Here is a 23,390-nt window from a genome sequence, read left to right as displayed (position 1 = left end):
GTTTCAAGACAAGTCTGGAGAACAGTTTTAACTCCATGCTCACTATATCTTATATTATTTTTTTATTTATATTTCCTCATTAGACTTGGAAGGCAGTCTAATTCAGTCAGTCAAACATTTTGCAAGCCGTCAGTGCAAAATATTTCTTCTCTAGGGTTTAATGGCAGTTGTTAGCTAGACGAAGGAAACTAAAAAACCAATGGAAGTTTTTGAGGTCTAATGTGAAAAACTAATATCACCCAACATGTTTTCAGGATGGATTGGAGAAAAAAAAGAATTAAGAATATAACTCTTTACTTATGCTTCTAGCCATTGTAGACTAAGAGGGATCTGGTATATTCTCATACCTTAAACAACTAGAATCTGGACAAAAGTGCATAAAACAATATTATTCAGCTGTTGGGCAAAAGGTAGCACAGGATATGATCCCTGAGAGAAGGATAATAAAAGGAGAATTCTATTATTGTGTCAGCTGAATTTCTGGAGATAGTCTCCAGATCACAGAGTAGAGATGGAAAACTTAGAGTCTAAGAGTCGTGCTGAGTTATAGAGACTGAAATCAAAGTTCAGGATAGTCTAGAGATATAAAATTTTTCAGACAGTGTACTAGAAAAGAAAACCTATGGAGAGAGAGAGAAAGAAAATGAATGAGAGAGAGAAAGAATGAGAGAATGAGACTGGACACTGAAAACTTAGAGAGATGTTTCCCTCAGTGTTTCACAGAGGATATAACTGTACATGTCTGAGAGGAAACAAGCAAAGGCCAAGGAAAGAAGCCCCAGAAGCCATATGATAAACAATTCCTAGAACTCACGGAAGTCTAGGAATACTTGGGATTTCCCCCCAGTGAAAGTAGAGAAATAACTTAAGGCATGAGGCATTTGTTAGAGTTCAAAAAAGTGTATTTCTTTAGGAGTAGTATTAAATTAGCTCTAGACAATAAGCTTCTCTGTGCCTTCTTTAACATAACGTATAAGAAAGTTTCAAAGTGGCTTAATTGTGTACCATTACAAAGTCAAACACACCTTAAAATCTAGCACACAACAATGTATAATTCAAAATGTCTAACATGCAGTAAAAAATGACCAGGCATGTAAAAAGCAATGTAACAATGACTTATATCTAGAAGCAAAAAAAGATCCATTAATAGAAACACCTCAAGATGACAGAGATGATGAACTCAGTGGACAAGAATGTTAAACAGCTACTATAAATATGCCCCTAAATTCATGAAGGTAGAAGAAAACATAAATACGATGAGAAGAGAAGGAATCAGTATGAAAGATACCCAATGGAACTTCTAGAGAAGAAAAATTCATTTTCTGAAATAAAATTCACTAGATGAGCTTAACAACAGATTAAATATTGCAGAAGTAAAGCCTGGCGAACTTGAAAACATAGAAGCAGAAGTTAATTGAATGCAAAATGAATAACAGAGAGTTAAAAAGATTTCAAGAATAAACAGAGGGGCACCTGGGTGGCTCAGTTGGTTAAGCTACTGCCTTCAGCTCAGGTCATGATCCCGGAATCCCAGGATCGAGCCCCGCATCTGACTCCCCGCTCAGCGGGGAGTCTGCGTCTCCCTCTGACACTCTCCCCTTTCATGCTCTCTCACTCTCTCAAATGAATAAAATCTTCAAAAAAAAAAAAAAAGAATAAACAGAGCATTAGTAACCTATGGAAGAAAACCAAATGGTCCAACACATGTGTAATGAGAGTCCCAGAAAGAAAGAGGGAAGTAGGCAAATATTTTTTTAAATAATTGTCAAAAATTTCTCCAATATGACAAAGCTATAAAGACGTTCAATGTGGTGATGGGTATTAAAGAGGGCACGTACTGAATGGAGCACTGGGAGTTATATGCAAACAGTGAATCATGGAATACTACATCAAAAACTAATGACATAATGTATGGTGATTAACATAACATAAAAAAATAAAAAAAAGTTCAATGAACACAAAATAGAAGAAACATAATAAAAATGAGTAAAAGAAAAAAATCTTTTTTTTAATTAAGATTTTATTTATTTATTTGACAGAGAGAGACACAGTGAGAGAGGGAACACAAGCAGGAGGAGTGGGAGAGGGAGAAGCGGGCTTCCCGTGGAGCAGGGAGCCTGATGCGGGGCTCGATCCCAGGACCCTGGGATCATGACCTGAGCCGAAGGCAGATGCTTAACGACTGAGCCACCCAGGCGCCCCAAAAGGAAAAAATCTTAACAGAAGCTGGATAAAATAGTCACAATACATAGGAACAAAGATCAGAATTACAACAGACTTCTTAGAAAACATGCAAGGTGAAAACAATACAGTGGCATCTTTAAAATACAGAAGAAGGAAAATTTCTAACTTAGTTTAAAAAAATTGAATTGATCCAAAGAAGGCAGGAAAGGGGGAAAAGAATAAAGAACAAATAGAAAACTAATGGTATATGGTAGACTTAAACCAATCATCTTCATAGTTACATGAATTTGAAATAGCTAAATACTCCAATTAAGAGGCACAGATTGTCAGACAGAATAAAAGAACAAGGTGAAATATGCAACATCTACTGGAAATCCACTTTAAGTATAAAAATACATATGCAAAGTAAAAGGATGGAAAAGTTCTACCAAACAGTAATCAAAAGAACCATCATATATTGCCAAAATAGACTTCAGAATAAGAAATATTAACAAATAAGAAGAAAGACTTTTCATTAAGTATGTTAAAGGAGTCAATTCATCAAAGGGAAATGATAATCTTAAATGTATATAAAGCCAATGATAAAGCTTTAAAGCATATAAAGCACAAACTGACAGTATTGTTAAAAGACAGTATTAAGATAACAGAAGGGTGTCAAGAGCTATGAAGGGTCTGGGATTTTACTCTGTTTGCAAGCTAGTAAGCTAACGTGATGTATCTTTGTTAAAAAGTGGCCATGACTGCTGAAACACACTACCTGGCAGAAGGCATTGGACTCCTCCCTTAGAGACCAGGGACAATTTATTACTTATAGCAGTAGCAGTAACAGAATATCACATCTTCTTGTACAGGTTCCTCGAGCCGCATTTCCTACAGGACAATGTGACAAGGACCAGATGATGTCTGCAAATGCATTGAGTTGGGTTATAGAATAGAAACTTTGAGTCTAGGGAACACAAATCTTTTATAATTAGTTGTGAGCAAAACTGCCTGACATTTTTATCTGGAAGAAGGCATTATCTTTTTTATAATGGGCAGTAAATAAGCCTACTCTTTGCTCCAGAGGGAAACACCCACCATTTTTATCTTTCAAGGCTATTTTCTTCTATCTTCTGTGCCTGTTTGCTTGAAAACAAGCAAAATTCTTAAAAACATATTTCAGTATAAAAGTTAAGTCAATTATAGCTATTGGTAACAAGACTGCAAAATGTGAGAAATATATGGAAAATTTTCTCCTAAGACCATGTATAAACTGGGAGAAAATGTTTTCAAAATGTATATCTAAGAAAGGATGTGTTTCCAAAATATGTAAAGAGCTATTAAAACTCAATAGTAAGACCAAAAAAAAAAGAGCAAACATTTTGAACAGACATTTCATCAAAGATGATATATAGATTGCATGACAAATAAATGTAAAAATACACTCAACAGAAATAAGTTATTAGAAAAGTTTAAATTAAAACTGCACTGATATACCACTGCACCACGCTAGAATGGCTAAAATTAAAGATTTGCAATATGAAGTATTGATGAGCATGTGGAGCAACTAAAAGTTTTATATATTGCTAGCAGAAGTTCAAAATGGTATGTTTTGAAAAACGGTTTGGCAGTTTCTTAATACAATTTAATACATATTTATCAAATAAACTATCAATCTCTTCGTAGTTATTTATCCATGAGAACATATGATAAATATCAACACAAAACATATTCAAATATTAATAGACCTTTATTCATAATATCCCCCAAATGATGAATGCATAAACAAGTTGTGCCATATTCACATAGTGGAGCACATCTCAGCCATACAAAAAGAAGAACACTTGATACACATAACATGGATAAATCTCAAAAGCAACATGCAAAGTGAAAAAGGCCAGACCCTAAAATACTGCATAATTTCAATGAAAAGGAATCCTAGAAAAAAATAAAACTAGTGTCAGAAAGTACTTCATTGGTTGCCTGGGTTGGCAGGGAGAGAACTTTTTAGGATGAAGGAAATTTTCCAATTTTGCTGTAGTTCTGGTTACATTGAATTATTTCTTAAGAATTGTTGAGTTTTATGTGTAATTTTTACTTCAGTCAAGCTATTAAAAATGGAAATGTGACTCTCTTTATTTTAGCAAACCTCTGAATTGACTAGCCAATCATATTTTGTCTTTTTGTAAGCATGTTCTTAGTGTTGTTTGATAGTTGGTTATTTTCTCTTTCTCTCTTTCTTATAAATAAATAATAGCAAATTGTCATTTCATGAAGTTTTATTATTTATTTTTAAAATCACTGATGTTAAAATTCAGCTAGGTTGGAATTCTCTTATGCCTGAGACTCTAGCTTGGCTTTGGAAGGTAATGTATTTCAGGCAAATGACAAGTAATTTATCTCATTTTAATTTTCAGGATTTCCCCCCCCCCCGAGTTCAGTTCTGTTAACCTTTATGATGCTGGCCAAATTTTTCACTTAATTTCTTGACCTTACCTCGATAATTCTCAAGGTCATTATATGTTTTATAACATTAATAGCACTTATTTATTGTGCGCTTTTTATGAGCACTTATTATGTTGAGCATAATTTATTTATTGAGCACTTATTATGAGGCAGATCCTGTTCTAATGACTTTATACATTTATTTCTTTTAATTCTCACAGCAACATTGTAAAAGGAATGAAATTATTTTTCCCATTTTATAGGTGATAAAACTGATACATAGCAACTTCCAAATTCATACAGCTAATAAGCGAGGAAGCAGAGATTTGACTCTAGGCAGCACAATTTTAGTCTGTTTCCTGAACTGTCAATCAATCTACAAATTCTCTAAAATATGGGTGTTAAATTTTAGTGTGGGAGAATTAGTTTACTTAAATTCTATTCTCAGATTTTTCCCTTGCCCTCATGATTCTTACTTGGTGGGTTTAGGATGAATCCAGTAATCTATATGTTTAGCAAGCACTACAGGTGGTGGTTTGTTGAACCTGGTTTGAGAAACCACGGTTCTGGGGCATCTGGGTGGCTAAGTCGGTTAAGCATCTGACACTTGGTTTTGGCTCAGGTCATGATCTCGGGGTTATAATCTCAGGGTCGTGAGATCAAGCCCTGCCTTGGGCTCCATACTCAGTGTGGAGTCCGCTTGAAATTCTTTCCCCCTCCCTCTCTCTCTCTTCCCCTGGTTGCGCACACATGTGCTCTCTCTCAAATAAGTAAATTAATTAATAAAAACATTTTCTGTGACTTTAAGATAACTGCTTAACTTTTCCAGGTCTTTGTCATCACCTATTCAAAGGTGATTTTGTTTTAGGATGGAATGGGATGACAGCTCCTGGCACACAGTAAATTCTCAGAATAAATTAGTTTTTGTTGCTCTTGGTGGTAGATGTTATTTCATAGAATTGGTCAACAGTGGCAACTGTTTTTGACCTTATATTTCAGTGAAATGATATTATCCAATAAGCAAAAGGTGTTTCAAAGTGAAAAGACATCTTATTGAATGTAAACACTTTTTTTTCAATTTGTTTATATAAGTAATTAGTGTGTTCTGCTCCAGCATATGTTTCTAAAATACCAATGAGCTCATCTGCAATTGGTAAATAGATTTATGTTTGTGTAATGTAGAAGTTGCAAAGTTTTATATGTTGATTTATGCCCCTAAGAGGGCAGAATAGTCAGAGTTGGGTGGGAAAAGAAGGCCCTCCACTTTGATACTAAATAGTCAACGGGAGCCCTTTTGGTTTTGTTTTAAGAAAATTTAACTTTTTGGGGCGCCTGGGTGGCTCAGTTGGTTAAGCGACTGCCTTCGGCTCAGGTCATGATCCTGGAGTCCCGGGATCGAGTCCCACATCGGGCTCCTTGCTCGGCAGGGAGTCTGCTTCTCCCTCTGACCCTCCTCCCTCTCATGCTCTCTGTCTCTCATTCTCTCTCTCTCAAATAAATAAATCTTAAAAAAAAAAAAAAAAAGAAAATTTAACTTTTTGAGGAACCTCCATACTGTTTTCCAGAGTGGCTGCACCAGCTTGCATTCCCACCAACAGTGTAGGAGGGTTCCCCTTTCTCTGCATCCCCGCCAACACCTGTCGTTTCCTGACTTGTTCATTTTAGCCATTCTGACTGGTGTGAGGTGGTATCTCATTGAGGTTTTGATTTGGATTTCCCTGATGCCAAGCGATGTTGAGCACTTTTTCATGTGTCTGCTGGCCATTTGGATGTCTTCTTTGGAAAAATACCTGTTCATGTCTTCTGCCCATTTCTTGATTGGATTATTTGTTCTTTGGGTGTTGAGTTTGATAAGTTCTTTATAGATATTGGATACTAGCCCTTTATCTGATATGTCATTTGCATGGTGATGGGTATTAAAGAGGGCACGTATTGAATGGAGCACTGGGTGATACGCAAACAATGAATCATGGAACACTACATCAAAAACTAATGATGTAATGTATGGTGATTAACATAACATAATAAAATTTAAGAAAAAAAGAAAATTTTAAAAAACAAGTGCCTGTATTTGGGGCTCTGTGGCCAAAGGAACATACCCCTTAGTCTTGGGTGGCTCTTAAATATTTGCAGCTTGCACTGCCCCCTGTGTCCATTTCAGTGGCAAACCTATTGGCTCAGAGTTTGCCTTCCAGTTGGATTTTTCCTACAAATTCTAATTAACATATTGCCAGCATTTCCCATCAATTGTGGAGCGTTTTTGTTGTTGTTTGCTTTGTTTTTTGTTTGTTTGCTTGTTTGTTTTTAAACTCTGGGCTGAGCTGCTTGCTTGGGTGGTCCAAATTATCTTCCAAGGTACCAATATTATTTTTGCTAGTGATCTGTTCCCAAAGTTGCATGTTTTCAGTGGTCTTCCCAGAACCTGTTTTCCCCACAAGTCCTATTATTTTGGGTATGCCATTTTTTTTGCAATGTGGGCATTGCAGGATGCACGTATCATCTCATATACTTTAAAACCCATTTTAGGAAGATGAATATCTCCTGCTTTGCAATATCTTACAGTCTCTGGAAGGGATGGTGTGTTAATGGTTAATGGCATGGTGTATTAATGGAAGTAAGTAAGTAACTTACTTCCTCAGAGTGATCATTTCTTTCTCGCCACCAGTGTTGTGTTTGTTTCTTACTATACCATTGAGTAAATCCCCCTTGAGTTACTTTCTTTTTTAAAGTTGGCAAGATTTCTAATTTGTATTTGAATTTCTTCTATGCTTATATCAAAATAACATATAAATTCAACTTTAATTATTAGCTTTTATCTGTAAATTACTGCTTCTTATCTAAGACTATACATAATAATTTACAGAGTTGGGAATAGTAGACAAACAAAATAATCTCTTTACTATAGAGAGATATTTTCTATAATAATAGTTATGATTCTTATAATTGTTATTATTTATTGAATGTCCATTAAATGCCCACTCATTTTTCTAGGAACTTCACTTGCAAATATTATTAATTCTTAGAATATTTAGTGAATATAACATAGATTTTCTAAATAAAGAAAAAAAAAGGAGTAAATCTGTCTTTTAGAATCTTCAACAAAAACACAAGCAATATGAAGTAAATAAATTTCTATTATTAGATAATACTACTGAAATTTCAATACCATAACATAAATATGATATTTATTAAATGATGGAGGAATTTATCCATATACCCATTATCTAAGTGCAATTACTTAAAGACATTAAGGCATGCGTCTCATATGTTTCTTAAAAACTTACCCCTTGCTTTTGTTATGGATCCAGACATGCTTTTACCAGAAATAGAACATAATCCAATTATAGTAAAATAATTTTATGGATAGAAGCAGCATTGTTCATAGTCACTGAATATGTATTTGGATATTTGGTAGATTAGGATTTTAATTTGGACGTAAAGAGCTTGAATAACAGTGTTATTTTAAATTGTTTCTAAGGTGGTTTGTTAAGTTACTCCAAATAGTACAGGGCTCTTGCTCTTTCTAACTGCATGACTTTGGTCAAATTACTTAAGTGAATCTGAGTCTTAGTTATCCTTTCTATATAGTGGAGAGAATAGGTGTGCCTATTCTTGAGTGGTCCCACTGGTTAAATGTGAAGTAACTGCTATGTAGTACATTCCACATACATGTTACCTGCAAATATTTTTATCATTATTGTTATTAAATTTAGAAACAACAATTACTATATATCCAGTGTCTTGCTATCCATATTTACTATATTTTCATAACCTAGGCAGGTATAGTCTGCTGAATGATTTAACAGTGCAACTCCGCTGGTTGCACTATGGCATGAATTTAACCTGATTTCATGGGATAGAACAGAATGAGCACAGTGGTTCATGGCTGTCAGTAGTGAAAAATAGCTGGAAATTAGACAAAAAGCTTCATTGCTGAGATTGTTTCCGGGCTAAAAGTTCTTCCAACAGCTGTTTGTTTTGGCCATTAATCGTGTCCATTCTTTTTTTTTTTTTTTTTTTAACTGGGGTAAATACAATTTTCTTTAAAAAGAGAATGTAGGCTGGTTATTTCTGAAGTCAGGAAGAACTCCTGTCCTTCCACTATTGTGGTCTTTTGGCGGCTTTGACAGTTGGACTGAAGACTTTTCCTTTTGTTTCTCTCCACTTTTTTATTCTCAGTGCTCAGACTCAGACTGCTGTAGTGGGAGGAAAAAATAGAACTAGGAGCTCTTTAATCCTAGGGAAGGAGCTTTGTAACAGTTACCTTCAAGAAAAGTTTACTCCCCAAAGGAGTATTTAATATTACATAGACACTGACTCATTGAACAGAGAGAGAGCGGGAGGCTAAGAGAGAGAGAGAATGATAAGAATATGAGAATTCGAGCCAGCAAGCAAGCAAGAAAGATACTTAACTAAAGATGAAGGGAAGTTTTGCCTCTTCCTGGAAGTTATATTATTAGTTGTTTTTTTGTTTTTTTGTTTTTTTTGAATCATGATGACTGCTAGTTTTGTTTAAAGTATTTGTTCTGGAAATACTAAAGTTGGAGTCTACCAGACTGAGGTTAGAAGCATTTTCTTTGGCAGCAAGAAGATACTTTTATAGAAGCCATGCCTGTACTTGGGGTTGCCTCAAAACTGAGACAGCCAGCTGTTGGGTCAAAGCCTGTTCATACTGCTCTTCCGATACCAAATCTTGGCACTACTGGGTCACAGCCCTATTCTTCAAGACCTTTGGAACTCACTGAAACAGAGAGCTCAATGCTTTCTTGTCAGCTCACATTAAAATCAACCTGTGAATTTGGAGAGAAGAAACCCCTCCAAGAAAAAGCTAAAGAGACAGAAGACAGTAAGGTTAGTGGCTGAAGGTTACGTGCAGACTTACAGAGCTAAAATGCAGATTTCCTTGTAGGTGGAATATAAAGCATGTTGTGAAATGGGGAGTGGTAGAGGAACACTGGTGTAATAAAGTAAGTAGTTTGTGTAGCTGAAAAGCTAAATATTTAGCTTATGTAAAAGTGTATTGATAATTTATAGTAGTAGCAAAAGTCATTGACAAATTTCTCTGAAAATGCATGTTTGTTATCACTTAGTACTACTTACTGATGAAGTGCCTAGTCTTAGCACTTTATTACTAATAACCATAACCAGTCACAAATATGAGAAAAAGGGACCTATTTTTCAGGCATATTACACTGTAAAAGAAGGAGATTTATCTGTAAAAATCCATATAGATGCCATCACTTTTTTTCTAAATGTCATTTGCATTTTAAACACTTTCTGTTTGAATATATGTTTCTTAGACTGCTTAATTCATTGCACTCTGAACAAAAATGAAATATTATTTTCCTTCATATTGCACATTTGTCTGGATTTTCACTTATAAATTGAAACCCTACTGTTTTACTTATTACTGACATCTTTTTCAGTCGTTTAATTTATGATATTTTGTGAGCAGTGGCTCCTAGCTCTTGGTTTCTAAGCCATACTGCAGTCATTTTCTCCAGAAGCAGAGGGCTTGCATGGCCTTTCAGTTGCTGAACTTCGGGGGGATCCATTTGTATCCTGATAAACATCACTTTTTAATGCAGCATTAACTATGATGTCAAGCTTTCCAAAGTCACTGTTCTCACCTCTGGCTTAGGGACTGCTTTGATTTTGCTTTCCCACCAAATGTAATTTTATTTTTTATTTATTTATTTTTATTATGTTGTGCTAGTCACCATACATTACATCATTAGTTTTTGATGTAGTGTTCCATGATTCATTGTTTGCGTATAACACCCAGTGCTCCATGCAGTATGTGCCCTCTTTAATACCCATCACCAGGCTAACCCATCCCCCAACCCCTCCCTTCTAGAACCCTCAATTTGTTTCTCAGAGTCCATAGTCTCTCATGGTTCATCTCCCCCTCTGATAAAAAAGTAATTTAAGAAAACACTTCGGATTGAAATCCAATCTACAAGTTAAAAAGAAAGCCACCCCTTTTGTCTTGAAATGTCTATTCGTCTATCTCCACCTGTTCAAATCCTCTAAGGAACAGCCAAATGTAACTTTCCTGAAAGTCTTTGCTAGCTACCCCTTACCTTCCTTTCCTCTCTTGTGATTCTTTGGCTGCAGTAATACTTAAAGCACATTTATTTACATGGCATTTTAATTATCTGGATGATTTATTTCTAGTCCCACTGAATTGAAAATATGCAGATGGCAGGGCCTTATTTATACTGTGATAGAGCTCCCTCTGCCCAGTGCCTTATGCCTCAGAATCGTAGTTGAATGGATTAATACATGAATGAATGAATGAATGAATGAATGAATGAGGAATTATTCTGACAAAGATTTAGTTAAATTCATTGGTCTTTTTGGATCGTTTAATTTATAAAACAGAGGGCTTGGAGTGCATGATTTTTAAAGTACTTGTAGCTCTAAGGTTATATTATTCCTTTTGTGTTTTAAGAAAACATTGGAAAATCACACAAGAAAAATCAATTAAAAAATAATTAATTGTAGGCTTATAGTTCTCGGTCGAATGTAAGCAATTCGGGGTAAAAGAAGGCAAGTATAAATTATCAACAAAAGACTAAAAATACTTAACTTTATGCAAATAGTTAAAAGCGAATGCCACATAGTTCTATTCTAAAGTTCTGTGTACCCACACGACTTGTTGGGATTAGATGGAAAGAATAGGTAGACCCTTTTTCTCAGCTGACCATGCCTCTCATCTGTAGGTTTAGTCAAACTTCCATTTTGCTAAATGGCCTTGGCCTAAAACTTGTACACCATAAATACTGTTTGCAATAGAATTTTGGCTCATCTCTTTGGTTAACAAACATATCAATCACACATCTGATATTCTTATAAGACTCTGTGGTAAGCAATGTTGTATTTAGGGGATGTTTTTAACATGCCATTTATCAGATTAAAAACTTTTTCAAACAAACTTAAAGAATGCCTTGTCAGCATTTCAGAATATTTTTAAATGTCAAAAAAGTGTACTTAAAGATTTTTATAAACTTTGAAAAAATAGAACTGAAGAAAATAGCAGAAATGACCAAGAAAGTTGTATTAGAGATAATCAGATTTGACAGCAAATAGTAGAAAACTCAACATAACAATAGGATAAACAGCATAGGAATTTTTTTTTAATTTAAATTCAATTAATTAACATATACTGTAGTATTAGTTTCAGAGGTAGAGTTTAGTGATTCCATCCATTGCATATAACACCCAGTGCTTGTCACATCAAGTGCCCTCCTTAATGCCCATCACCCGGTTACCCCATCCCTCCACCCACCTCCCCTCCAGCGACCCTCAGTTTGTTTCCTAGAGTTAAGAATCTCTTACGGTTTGTCTCCCTCTCTGATTTCGTCTTACTTTCTTTTTCCCTCCCTTCCCCTATGAGCCTCTGTCTTGTTTCTTAAATTCCGTATATGAGAAAAATCATATGATAATTGTCTTTCTCTGAATGACTTATTTCTCTTAGCCTAATACCCTCATATAAAGGATATCTGTAAGTAAGCCGTCTGTAGTTGGTAGGGTGGCTTCTTGAAATTATCAGAGAACCCATTTCTCTCTTTTGCCTGTCAATTTGTGGCATCTCTCAGTCTTGAGTGGATAATTGAGTTTAGTTCAATTAGAAAGACACACCCTGCTTCATTAAGCATTCTTCCACATCCAACTGGCCTGTTTACAATTCCTAGGCCTATGTAGCCATTCCAGTCTCTAATTGTTGACACCTCTTCTCCTACTGTAGTTCCATCTAGCTACTGTGTTCCAGACATCTCCTTCCTGGGTGTCCCAACTTGTTCAGAGTGCTTAGTTTCACTGTCCTTTAACAAATAAATAACATTAGTTCTAGATTCTATGCCACATACATTTGGACTCTCCATCACCATACTTCAAGGATTTATGTTTTTCTCTAGCTTTCTCTTGTTCTGATTTCTTATTTTCCTTCAATTTTCTAATGTCTCTCTTCATATGGTTGGTTTTTCCATTCTTCCTGGGCATTCATCCAAATGAGGAAGAGAGTCACTTTGCTTTGGAAACTTTACTTAAGAATCAAGAGATTAAAGTTAAGAAAAGGGGTTCTATTTTTCAGCAAATCACATGCAATTAAGCATTAGACACACTTGTTCATGAAAGTCCCCTGGTCATATCGATCCCCTTAGCCTTCTTTTTTGATTCCCCAGCCTCGTTCCAGCTTGGTCTGCCACCTTGCTTTTCTCTCTCATTTTTACTGTCATTTCAGTTTCTTTCTAGTTCTGGGCCCACTCATCTTTTCCTCTTTGATTACCCATGCAAACTGAAGATTCTTTACATTATTATAGAAAATAATTTTGAGTACCTACCTTGTTCTTTATAGGAAGTTTATTTTTTTTCTCATGACATTTCAAAGAAGACTTTATTATCCACATTTACAGAGAAATAAACTCAGAGTGGGAGACATTCATAAGATCAGATGGTTAACTAGTACCAAAATCCAGAATTTGAATCTAGGTTTGTTCCTACAAAGCTTTTGTTTGTTTTTTATTACATTATATTTTCTCTTCATGATGTAACTGCAGTATTTTTTTCTAGCTATACCCTACCCCCCAAATCTCACCAGCTCTTAAGAGTCAGTTCAAAAGTCAAAGAAAAGAATAAACAAATTGTTGTGGAGGTTAAAAGGAAGGAAAGTTTGCATCCAGTTAGAGAGGTCTGAAGGAAATTCTTGAAAGAGTAGTGGCCTCCTTGTCCATGTTAATATGGACATTTGTTTCATTTTCTTACTCTACCAGTTTCAAGGACAATTAAGGTAGAGATATGTTCTTAATATTACATTCACAGGGTATTAACACTAATGCTTTAAAAACAGAAGATACTTAAAACCTTAAATTGAATATTTTTTTAAAAATATGAATAGCAATATAGACAAGCAAATATATTGTGTGAATAGTATTGCTATTGAGGGCAATATTTTTGTCGATTTTAGGGACGAGAGAAATCCTATTTGGATGGAGCATTCAGAAAAGACTTCACCAAGTAATTGATATTCAGTGGGCAGATAGGACTTAGATATAGAAAGGAAAAAAGCATTCATTGGAGGAGAGATTTGCATAGAATGCCCAGTGAGTAAACCATTATAATTTGAGGAGACTGTTTATGGAAAGGAGCAGATTTAGATCAGATTATACATGGAAGCAGACTTCATTAGATAGACATTGGGGAAGGCTCTTATGTAAGAATAGACACAGTTACACTGGCAATGTTATTTAGAGAAATCAGAGCAGAGAAGGATTAATATTAATGTTTATAGAGGCTTGTTATATGCCTGAAAGTGGGCCAAACACTAGTGTCCCATCAGTCCTCACAATAGCCCTATGATATAGGCACTGTTATTATCCTCATTTCATAGATAAACTGAGGCAGAGAGAGGTTATATCACTTACCAATATTTCAGTGCTAGAGTATAGCAGAATAGTCTAAGGCTGTGTGCCTCCAGAAGACATTACTCTTATCTAATAACACTGCAACAGTGAAGACTTTACTGTGTCAGCAGGAGAGAAGAACTATTGATTGACTTGATTTCTATATAGACTAGTAAGGTTTGTTTTAAATATTTGGTTAACACTGCTGGTGCATTGCAAATAAATCATTGGTGTGCCCAAGTGCTTAGAATTTTCAGAAGACAATTAAGTTGACACATGGTCTCTACTGAATTTTTCAAATAACAGAAAAAAATAAAAGAAACCCCATGATAGAATTATAGCAGCAGATGTCAATCGAATAGATGACTGGCTCTGGCCTCCAGCTGTTTCCTTCTTGGAGAAGATGCCTGATTGCTGAGGACTGTCAACACTCCTGTTGGCTTGCTCACATGGTAGCACTTCCAAAGCTCGCCAGACCTACAGCTGCACAGGTCAGCCCTTGGGTCCCTCTAGATGGTTCCGCCTTCCTTGCCTGTTTCTGCTGTGCTTGCACATTTACTTATTTGTACTTAAAGAAACATGATTATTTCTTTTTCTGGTTATGGTTCATGTTCCAAGCTTCACGGTTAAACTGTTAATGGTCGTTTTAATTGTTTTTGTCTTTGTGGTAGCAGTGGTATGAAGAATGTGGTAATGATCCTTGAATTTTAACATTTTCTCTACTGGCAGAATGCTAAACTTTTCAATATTGTACACTTATTTCTCTTGAGTAACCGTTCGTAGAGATGTAGCAATTTAATACCATTGTTTGTTGTTCTAGTTTGTGCTTTACAAAGTCCTTAAAGAATTATATCTCATGCTTTCAACTATGAAATTACTAAATATTCTTGGGTAAATTAAAAGTGATTAAATGTTACTGAAAATCTCATACAACTTTTTTTTGTTCTTCTTCAAGTGTCAATATTTGTATGTATATTTGGTGCCAATTTGCCGAACACATTCTTCTGAGTTTCTTAAACCTTTTTACTATTATAGACATGTTTCTTTTCTTTGATATAAAGGAAGGCAATAAATATATGTAGAAACAAAAATCAATAGATATGTCACTAATTTTTAAGCACAATTGCTTCATGGTTGTATGCTATCACATTTCCAAAAATTATCCTCAGTCTTGAATTTAAGGTATTAGGTGGCATAGTTAAAAGAACATCAGATTAGAAGCTCAGAGATTTGACTTTAACTTCTGCTAGATCCTGAAAAGATAAGTCACTTAAATTCTCCGAACTTTAATCTCTTTATCCTCAGAAATGAAGTTAATAGTTCTTGATAAGGCTTTTCTGAAGGTAACATTTTTATTATTTTCTCCTTTTCCCGGTTTTGTCCTAGCAGTTATCTCTTTTCTCTTATTTTTTCTATCTCTTCCTCTCCAGTGGATCCTTTGGACCAGGATTTTTCAAACTTAGCACATTTTGGACCTGATAATTCTTTGTTGTGGGTGTCAGTCTTACTATTATGGAATATTAGCAGCATCCCTGCTAGTAATGATTACATGCCAGTAGCATTTTTCAGTTGTGACAAACAGAAATGTCTCCAGACAGTTGTGAAACGTATCCAGAGAGAAGGCAAAATCAAACCCAGTTGAGAAACACTGCTTTAGATTCAGCTTCCAAAACTGCTCAGGTTGCCACGATTTTTTTGCCATTTTTTATTGAAGTATAATTGACACACGTTACCTTAGTTTCAGGTGTGCAACATAGTGATTCATAGATGATAGCTACAACAAGTGTAGCTATCATCCTTCACCACACAATGCTTTTACAATATCATTAAATATATTCTTTATGCTGTATATTTCATCCCCATGATTTGTTCATTCCATAACTGGAAGCCTGCACCTCTTACTCCCTTTCATTCATTTTGACCATTTCCCCACCCTACCCTCTAGCAACCATCAGTTTGTTCCCTGTATTTGTGAATCTGTTTCTGCTTTTTGTTTGCTCATTTGTTTTGTCTTCTAGATTCCACATATAAGTGAAATCATATGATACTTGTCTTTCTCTGGCTGACTTATTTCCCTTAGCATAATACCCTCTAGGTTCACCCATGTTGTTGCAAATGGCAAGAGCTCATTCTTTCTTATGGTTGAGTAATATTACATTGTAAATATATACCACATCTTCTTTATCCATTTATCTGTCAATGGGCACTTGAGTTGTTTCCATTTCTTCACTATTGGAAATAATGCTGCAATAAACATAGGGGTGCATTTATCTTTTCAAATTGGTGTTTTCATATTCTTTGGGAAAATACCCAGTAGTAGAATTACTGGATCATATGGTCTCTCTATTTTTAAATTTTTGAGGAACTTCTACTGTTTTCCATACTGGTTGCACCAATTTACATTCCTATCAACAGTGTATGAGGGTTCCCTTTTCTCCACATCCTCATCAACACTTGTTATTTCTTGTCTTTTTTGATAATAGCCATTCTGACTAGTTTGAGGTGATATCTCTTTGCTTTTGATTTGCATTTTGCTGATAATTAGTAAAGTTGAGCATCTGTTCATGTGTCTGTTGGTCATCTTCATGTCTTCTTTGGAAAAATGTCTGTTCAGGCCTTCTGCCCATTTTTTCATCAGTTTGTTTGTTCTTTTGGTGTTGAGTTGTATAAGTTCTTTATATATTTTGGATATTAAGCCCTTATTGGATATATCATTTGCACATATCTTTTGCCATTCTGTAGGTTGCCTTTTTGTTTCAATAGGTTTCCTTTCCTGTAGGTTTCCTTTCCTGTGAGAAAGTTTTTAATTTTGGTGTAGTCCCAATAGTTTTATTTTGCTTTTGTTCTGCTTGCCTGAGGAGACATACTTAGAGAAATGTTGTGAAGGTTGATGTTAAAGAGATTACTGCCCGTGTTTTCTTCTAGGAGTTTTATGGTTTCAGATCTCTAATATTTTTAATATTATTATTATTATTATTTCCTTCCATCTGTTTCAAATGATCACTCCTTCAATACTTTGCAGATATATTTCTTGAAAGGTTAGTTTGTGTTCAGTGCCACTATTGCAGGCTTTAGGTTTGCTTTACTTCTCCTAATTTCTGACTCCTATTCTGTTTTCCTAGAGGTTACCAATAGCTTTTGAAAGGACATCTCTTCTTGGTTAACATTTTAATTAATTAATTAACTAATTACTTTATTTATTTATTTATTTATTTTTGTTAACATTTTAGCTCTTGTTTTCATCCTGTTTGCAGCACTTGGCATCTGCTGACCACAATTCTCTTTTTGGAATGCTCCAATATTTACTAGCCCAGTGACCTTGGTGAGTCAATTAGTACTTAAGCCTTAGTTTCTTCATTTATGAAATGAGGACAATATAAACTACCTCATAAAATTATTGTGAAGAATAAATGAGATACTGCATATAAACTATATTCTATATATAGTTGGTAGTCAATATTCTTTACCTATTATATAATATTATAAAAATATCTAACAGTTTACCACAAAAGCTATTAATAGTAAGAGTTGGTAGTATGACAAAGAAGGCAGTGATTAATTCTCCATGCACAGGAAAAATAACATTCCTGCCATGTTTTGACTGGTGAATTTGTTTAGCCAAATATATTTGGAAAAAAGAACATTTTAAGTAGACAGGTATTTACCAAGATGTGTAATACTGTGCTGTGTTTGGAACACTATACATTATTCAGCAATCCTAAAAGGTAGGATGCAAGTAAGAGAGAAGAAGTTGACTTGAGGCATTGGGAAGATGGCCATTAGATGTCCAGTAAGTTGTTTGAACTTATTTTGTAGAGGGTGGGAGGGGAGGATGCCAGCATGACACAAGTAAGTCTATGTTTTAGAAAGATGATGATGAAATGAAACATGATGGATTCAGTGAAGGGAAAGTTCAAAAATACAGAAGAGAAGAGTGTGATAGAGCAAAATTTTGACTAAAATACCAAGCTCTAGAGCAATGGAAGAGGGATAAGTCTAGTAAAAGAAGTGATGGATGTTTGGGTACTTTTATTAATTACTAGCAATCCACAAAATTTTAAGTCTTGAAGGATAAATATATTTTCTTCAAACAAAAATTTATAGTTTAGTTGGAAGTGATAATTTGTGAACTTGACAGCAAGTAACAATTAAAACTAAGATAATTACTAATACTTTTCGAGTACCTGCCACATGCTGGATGCTATACAGTTTATTATTATAATTAAATATATATAGGAGCTGAACTCAGATTGGTGCTAAAGTAGAGCAGGAATTTCAACCTCGGTGTGTTTGACTCCTATGTCAGTCTCCCTCTCTGTCTCTCTTTCACAACAATTTATAAACCACAGTCGAAATCAATGTTATTCTTTTCTCTCTATTTGGACACTTAGTCACATAATGGGGGGGGGGGAATGAAAGAAAACTATGGATTCTTACAGGAGTGATGAATTAATCTTTGACAAGATTCACTTTTAATTCTTCCTCTCCCCCCAACCCCCACTGTTGTCCCATTTTGGCTTTAAAAAGTGCTTTTCTTTGGATTTCTAGTCACTGAGGCCAATAGGGAAATTCAATATCTGTGGGAGAGTTCATTAATTGGATACATGGCAGGATTTCCCCACTGTTCCCAGTAAATGGAATGATTTGTTAAAAAGTGTTGCAATTCTGCCTGCAGATAAAGTCACCAGATGAGAGAGCACTGGTGAAAATTTACCATTTTCCCAATAAAATAACATGACACAGCCTCCAAGAGAGAAAAGAAAAGAAAAGAAAACAAAACAACAGACCATACTTTTTGCTGTATTTCAGTGTTGTAAAGGACTCTTTTGTAAAACTGAAAACCTAAGTGGGACAGGTTACAGTTTTCCATCATGAAATGTGTAAAATTTTATGATCCATCAACATGGCATTGTGTTAAAGTAATGCTAACTTCTGTAACAGATGAACTCAAGGTCTCAGTGACTTAACACAGTAGGAATTTACTTTTTATTTCTATTTACCTGTCCCATATAGTGAGGACTTGATGAACTATGGTCTATAGGTCAAATCTGGGCTGGGACCTGGTTTTATTAAGTAAAGTTTTATTGGAACACAGCCATGCCATTTGCATGTGTGTGGCCTATGGTTGCTTTTGTGCTGTAATAGCAGGGTTGAGTAGTTACAGTAGAGACTGGCCTGCAAAGACTAAAATATTTACTACCTGGCCCTTTATAGAAAAAATTTGCTGACACATGCCTATGATAACTCAGGAAACCAGATTCCTTCCAGTTTGTCATTCCATCATCCCACCTCCAACCAGCCATCAGTGAAAGGGAGAAAATGGAAGATTGCATAAGAGACTGAGAAACTTCACATGTCACTTCCATTCAGTTCTGTTGGTCAGAACTCAGTCATATGATGAAACCAAATACAAGACAGGCTAGGGATTATAGTCTGCCTGTGTGCCTAGAAATTAAGGTAAATGGCTTATTAGCCAAAGACTGCCTAATTTGTCAGATTTTCAAGATTAAGCAAGAATTTGCCATATTAAAAATATTCTGAAGTAACCCAAATTGTCTTCCAGATTGTCAAGCTATCCTGAACTATAGGGATGTCTCTTTAAACACAACACATTGAATAAGTGGAGGACCATAATTACACTCAAGTTACTAAGTGTACAGAAAGAAAATCTTATAGTTAATTCAGCTTTTAAAAAGAATAGACCAGGTACATCTATACAGAAGTATCATAAAATAGTTCACTGTGGTCTCATGACTCCTCTGGCTGCTCCCCACCCTAAGATTTTGATAACCACCTTCAATTTCTCCTGTTCCAATCTGCTGATCTAAACTCCTATCCTGAAAGTAACTCTATCCTGGTTCTGTGCCCTTGTTTCTATTTGCTTCTCTACTCCGTTTTTAGCATTCTTCTTTTGCTGGATCTGGAAGCTCTCCATTAGAGCTGGGAACCAAAAAGCCAAGGCAGTATAAGATGTGAATTCTAGAAGTGACGTTTAGAGAATCAAGATGGAGTCAGGCATCACCCCAGGAGGGAGGCATTTGCTGGCTTCTAGATGTGGTCCAATGGGGGGCTGCTTAGTGGTGTGAGGGAGTATCTGCTCTCTTGGCCTGGAGACATGATGTAGCTTCTGTGTCAGCACATTGCAGATTGATTCCAAAGGGGACCTAGTGGGAATGTGTGAATGGGTCATTTGACAAACCCACCACCATCATCGAAAGAAGCAACTCACGGTAATCCTTTCAGACCATGGTATACAACTATAAGAAACAATACATAATACAACTTCTTTTCAAATGCAAGATAAATTTCTAAATGACTTAACTGGTCTTGAAATTTGGTTGTGCATATGGGGCTATTTCTATTCAGGTTTCTACTTCTCTTTGACAGTGTTTACTGTTTAGCTTTGATCAATTTAAATTGCTCACATTTTAGACTCAGAAAATACACAGGTTATGTATTTCTCTTCACTGTCCCTGAATGCTCATATTTTTAATATAATTTTGTTGTGCTTTTTTTTGAAAATTTATTGAGTTTCTACAGAGTGATATTTTTGCCAGAACCTTTCGTTATTATTTTGAGCCATATATTTTAGGGGGTTGTGTTTCACATTTCCTTTCTCTTTAAACCATCCGCTTTTTATAGCTGTTTCTTCCTTCCTGTGGCTGACTTTTTGATATCCACACTTGTGTGTTGCTTTCTTACATTGAACACAAGGTTTATCATCTCCAACAATATGTTCTCTCTGTTCTTTTCCTCTGATTCAGGCTAAACCTATTGTATTCTAAAACCAGGCTGCTATTTCACAAATGTAAATCCCTTCAATGGCCACTTCTAGGTATGCATCATGGATCCTAGGTGATTTTTCGTGTCTTTGTTAGTCATTCATCCAATCATTTAGTCCACCATCAACTATTTATTGCATACTTGTTATGCACAAGGCAAAGTGTGTGTGTGTGTATGTGCGTGTGTGTGTGTGTATTATATGTATACATATATGCTTATTTTAACATGATAGGCTTTATGAGAAATATGCTTGCCACAACTGGGACTCTTAGAAATTTATATTCATTCTTTTTATGGCAACATTAAATTTTTAATTAATATTACCTAGAAAAAACAGAAATGATTATAATTCCGATTTTCAATAATGATTACTTTTATTATACATTTGGGGTATGTTTGTTTATTTTTTTTTAAGTTTTTATTTATTCATTTGAGACACAGAGATACAGAGAGAGAGAGAGCATGAGCAGTGGGAGAGGGGCAGAGGGAGAGGGAGAAGCAGCCTCCCCACTGAGCCAAGAGCTGGATGTGGGGCTCGATCCCAGGACCCTGGGATCATGACCTGAGCCGAAGGCAGACGCTTAACCATCTGAGCCACCCAGGTGCCCCGTGTTTGTTTAATTTAGAATAGATTTATCCCCTCCAGTTGTGACAATCAAAAATGTCTCCAGACATGGTCTGTCCCCTGGGGAAAAAATTGCCCCCAGTTTAGAACCACTGATTTAGATCCTGCCTTGTTTGAAAAAAGGATTTAGTAGAATTAAAAAGCATAGACAACATAGAAGATTTCAAAACATACGCAAATAAAATTTACAAGAAGAAAAGAAAAACAAAAGGAAAACGGTAGAGGAAGGGCTGCAATATACAAATATATTAAATTTGTGCTGTGATGTTTTATATTGTAGCTGGAGGTCACCTACACATTTGGATCTGGGCTTTCAAGTTGCTCATACATAAAGGTTAAGCAAGTGCTGTTTTAATCAGTGCCTAAAGTATGAGCTCGTATTTGCTCAGGAGATTCACATCTTTGTTTCTACATGTACAAAGAAGTATTTCCTATGGGCATTTACAGAGACATTCCTATGTAATTTATATAACAACTTTCTCAACATTTTCATCACAGATTTTAATTATTGTTTTCTCTCCTTATCCTTACCTTCTATACAAAACCATTAAAATAAAAATTTTAATTAAGTTGTACTGGTTTTCTCAGGACTGTCCTGATTTTAGCCGAGCGCATCTCCTAATTTGGGAATCTTGCAGTCAAACAAACTGGGAGGGTTAGTCACCCTAATTCTGAATCAGATGTTCTGGTTTTTCCTCTTTAGTTTTATTCTGTTTTTTTTTTAATTCTCTATTAATTTTAATTCTGTAGTTGAAAATATATTTTCTATTAATCATTTAAAAAATATCGCCTTGGGCGCCTGGGTGGCTCAGATGGTTAAGCGTCTGCCTTCAGCTCAGGTCATGATCCCAGGGTCCTGGGATCGAGTCCCACATCGGGCTCCCGGCTCAGCGGGGAGCCTGCTTCTCCCTCTGACCCTCTCCCCTCTCATGCTGTTTCTCTCTCGCTCGCTCTCTAAAAAATAAATAAATAAAATCTTAAAAAAAAAATATCGCCTTATTTAATTAACAAACTGTTGTCAAACATTGTCAGTTCTCTGTTCAGATATAACAACATATATTTTCTTTAATGCAAAATAATTTCTGTGGAGGTTGTGTTTTTCAAACACGAGTGATTTTTTTTTAATGAGGTTCAGATGTTTACATCTGCTCCTTCCTTATCCATACAATTTTAACTAGTGTTAACAATAATGAATGTCCTCTTTCCTTTTGTGTGGAAGACTTAGAATTGTCAATAAAACAAAGGTAGCCTGGTTCTCTGAGTTCATCAGGTAATTTCCAGCATAAGTCCTATGGGTTGAATGGAGTGATACTTTGAGGTATGAGCAGTTAGTTCTTTCTAGACCACAAAGAACAGAACTTTCAGCTTCCTTCAGTGGTATGCTTCTCCTCTGTAAGACAGACAGGATGTGGTCTGGGAGAAAGTCCGCACTTTAACAATAGACCATTGACAGAATGTTTGGGAAGCACAAAAAGGAAGAGAGCATCTGTCTACACCCAGAATTATCAGAGGCATTTGTGTGTGTGAGAATCTTAGGTTTCAGAAATATGTTTTTTTAAGGTCACCCTTTTCGTTCTCTGTTTTTATTGGATGAGGAGAGTTGCCTTCAAGATAACAAAACATTTTAAAATCAAGGGAGGAATTGCATCACATTTTGTCTCATTATCCCAGGCAGAAAATTAATTCCCTCAGGCATGAAACACATTTTGTTTAGCCCTTATGTATGGTGTATGTGAATCAAGCTGAGAGAATTAGAAGGGCGAAGATAAAATCCAACTGAAAGAGAATGCTGCAGAGAATTCAGCAGGAAAGAAGTCCTTCTAGGCAAAGAGTGACCTAGGTGCTGACTTTATCTACAATTCATTCTGCTTGCAATATGAGAAAAGATGCTACATGGAGCGTGGGCATCACAGCACTGATATATCCCTTTTTCTCCTCAAGCCTTGAAAAATAGTAATCCAATTTTAATC

General features: G+C 35.5%; 1 protein-coding gene across 2 annotated transcripts in view; it reads left to right on the top strand.

Annotated features, from left to right (window-relative positions):
- The first annotated feature begins 9,216 nt into the window (after nucleotides 1-9,216).
- NAV3 (neuron navigator 3) overlaps nucleotides 9,217-23,390 on the top strand; it is a 347,818-nt gene continuing 333,644 nt past the window's right edge. For both annotated transcript variants that reach the window (XM_021678554.1, XM_021678552.1), the window contains exon 1: nucleotides 9,217-9,459. In XM_021678554.1, the coding sequence (XP_021534229.1) occupies nucleotides 9,217-9,459 (243 nt within the window). The remainder of the gene's footprint in view (nucleotides 9,460-23,390) is intronic.

The sequence above is a fragment of the Neomonachus schauinslandi genome, chromosome 5 (assembly GCF_002201575.2).
Source record: "Neomonachus schauinslandi chromosome 5, ASM220157v2, whole genome shotgun sequence".
NCBI lineage: Eukaryota > Metazoa > Chordata > Mammalia > Carnivora > Phocidae > Neomonachus > Neomonachus schauinslandi.
This window is presented reverse-complemented; position numbering and strand designations above follow the sequence as displayed.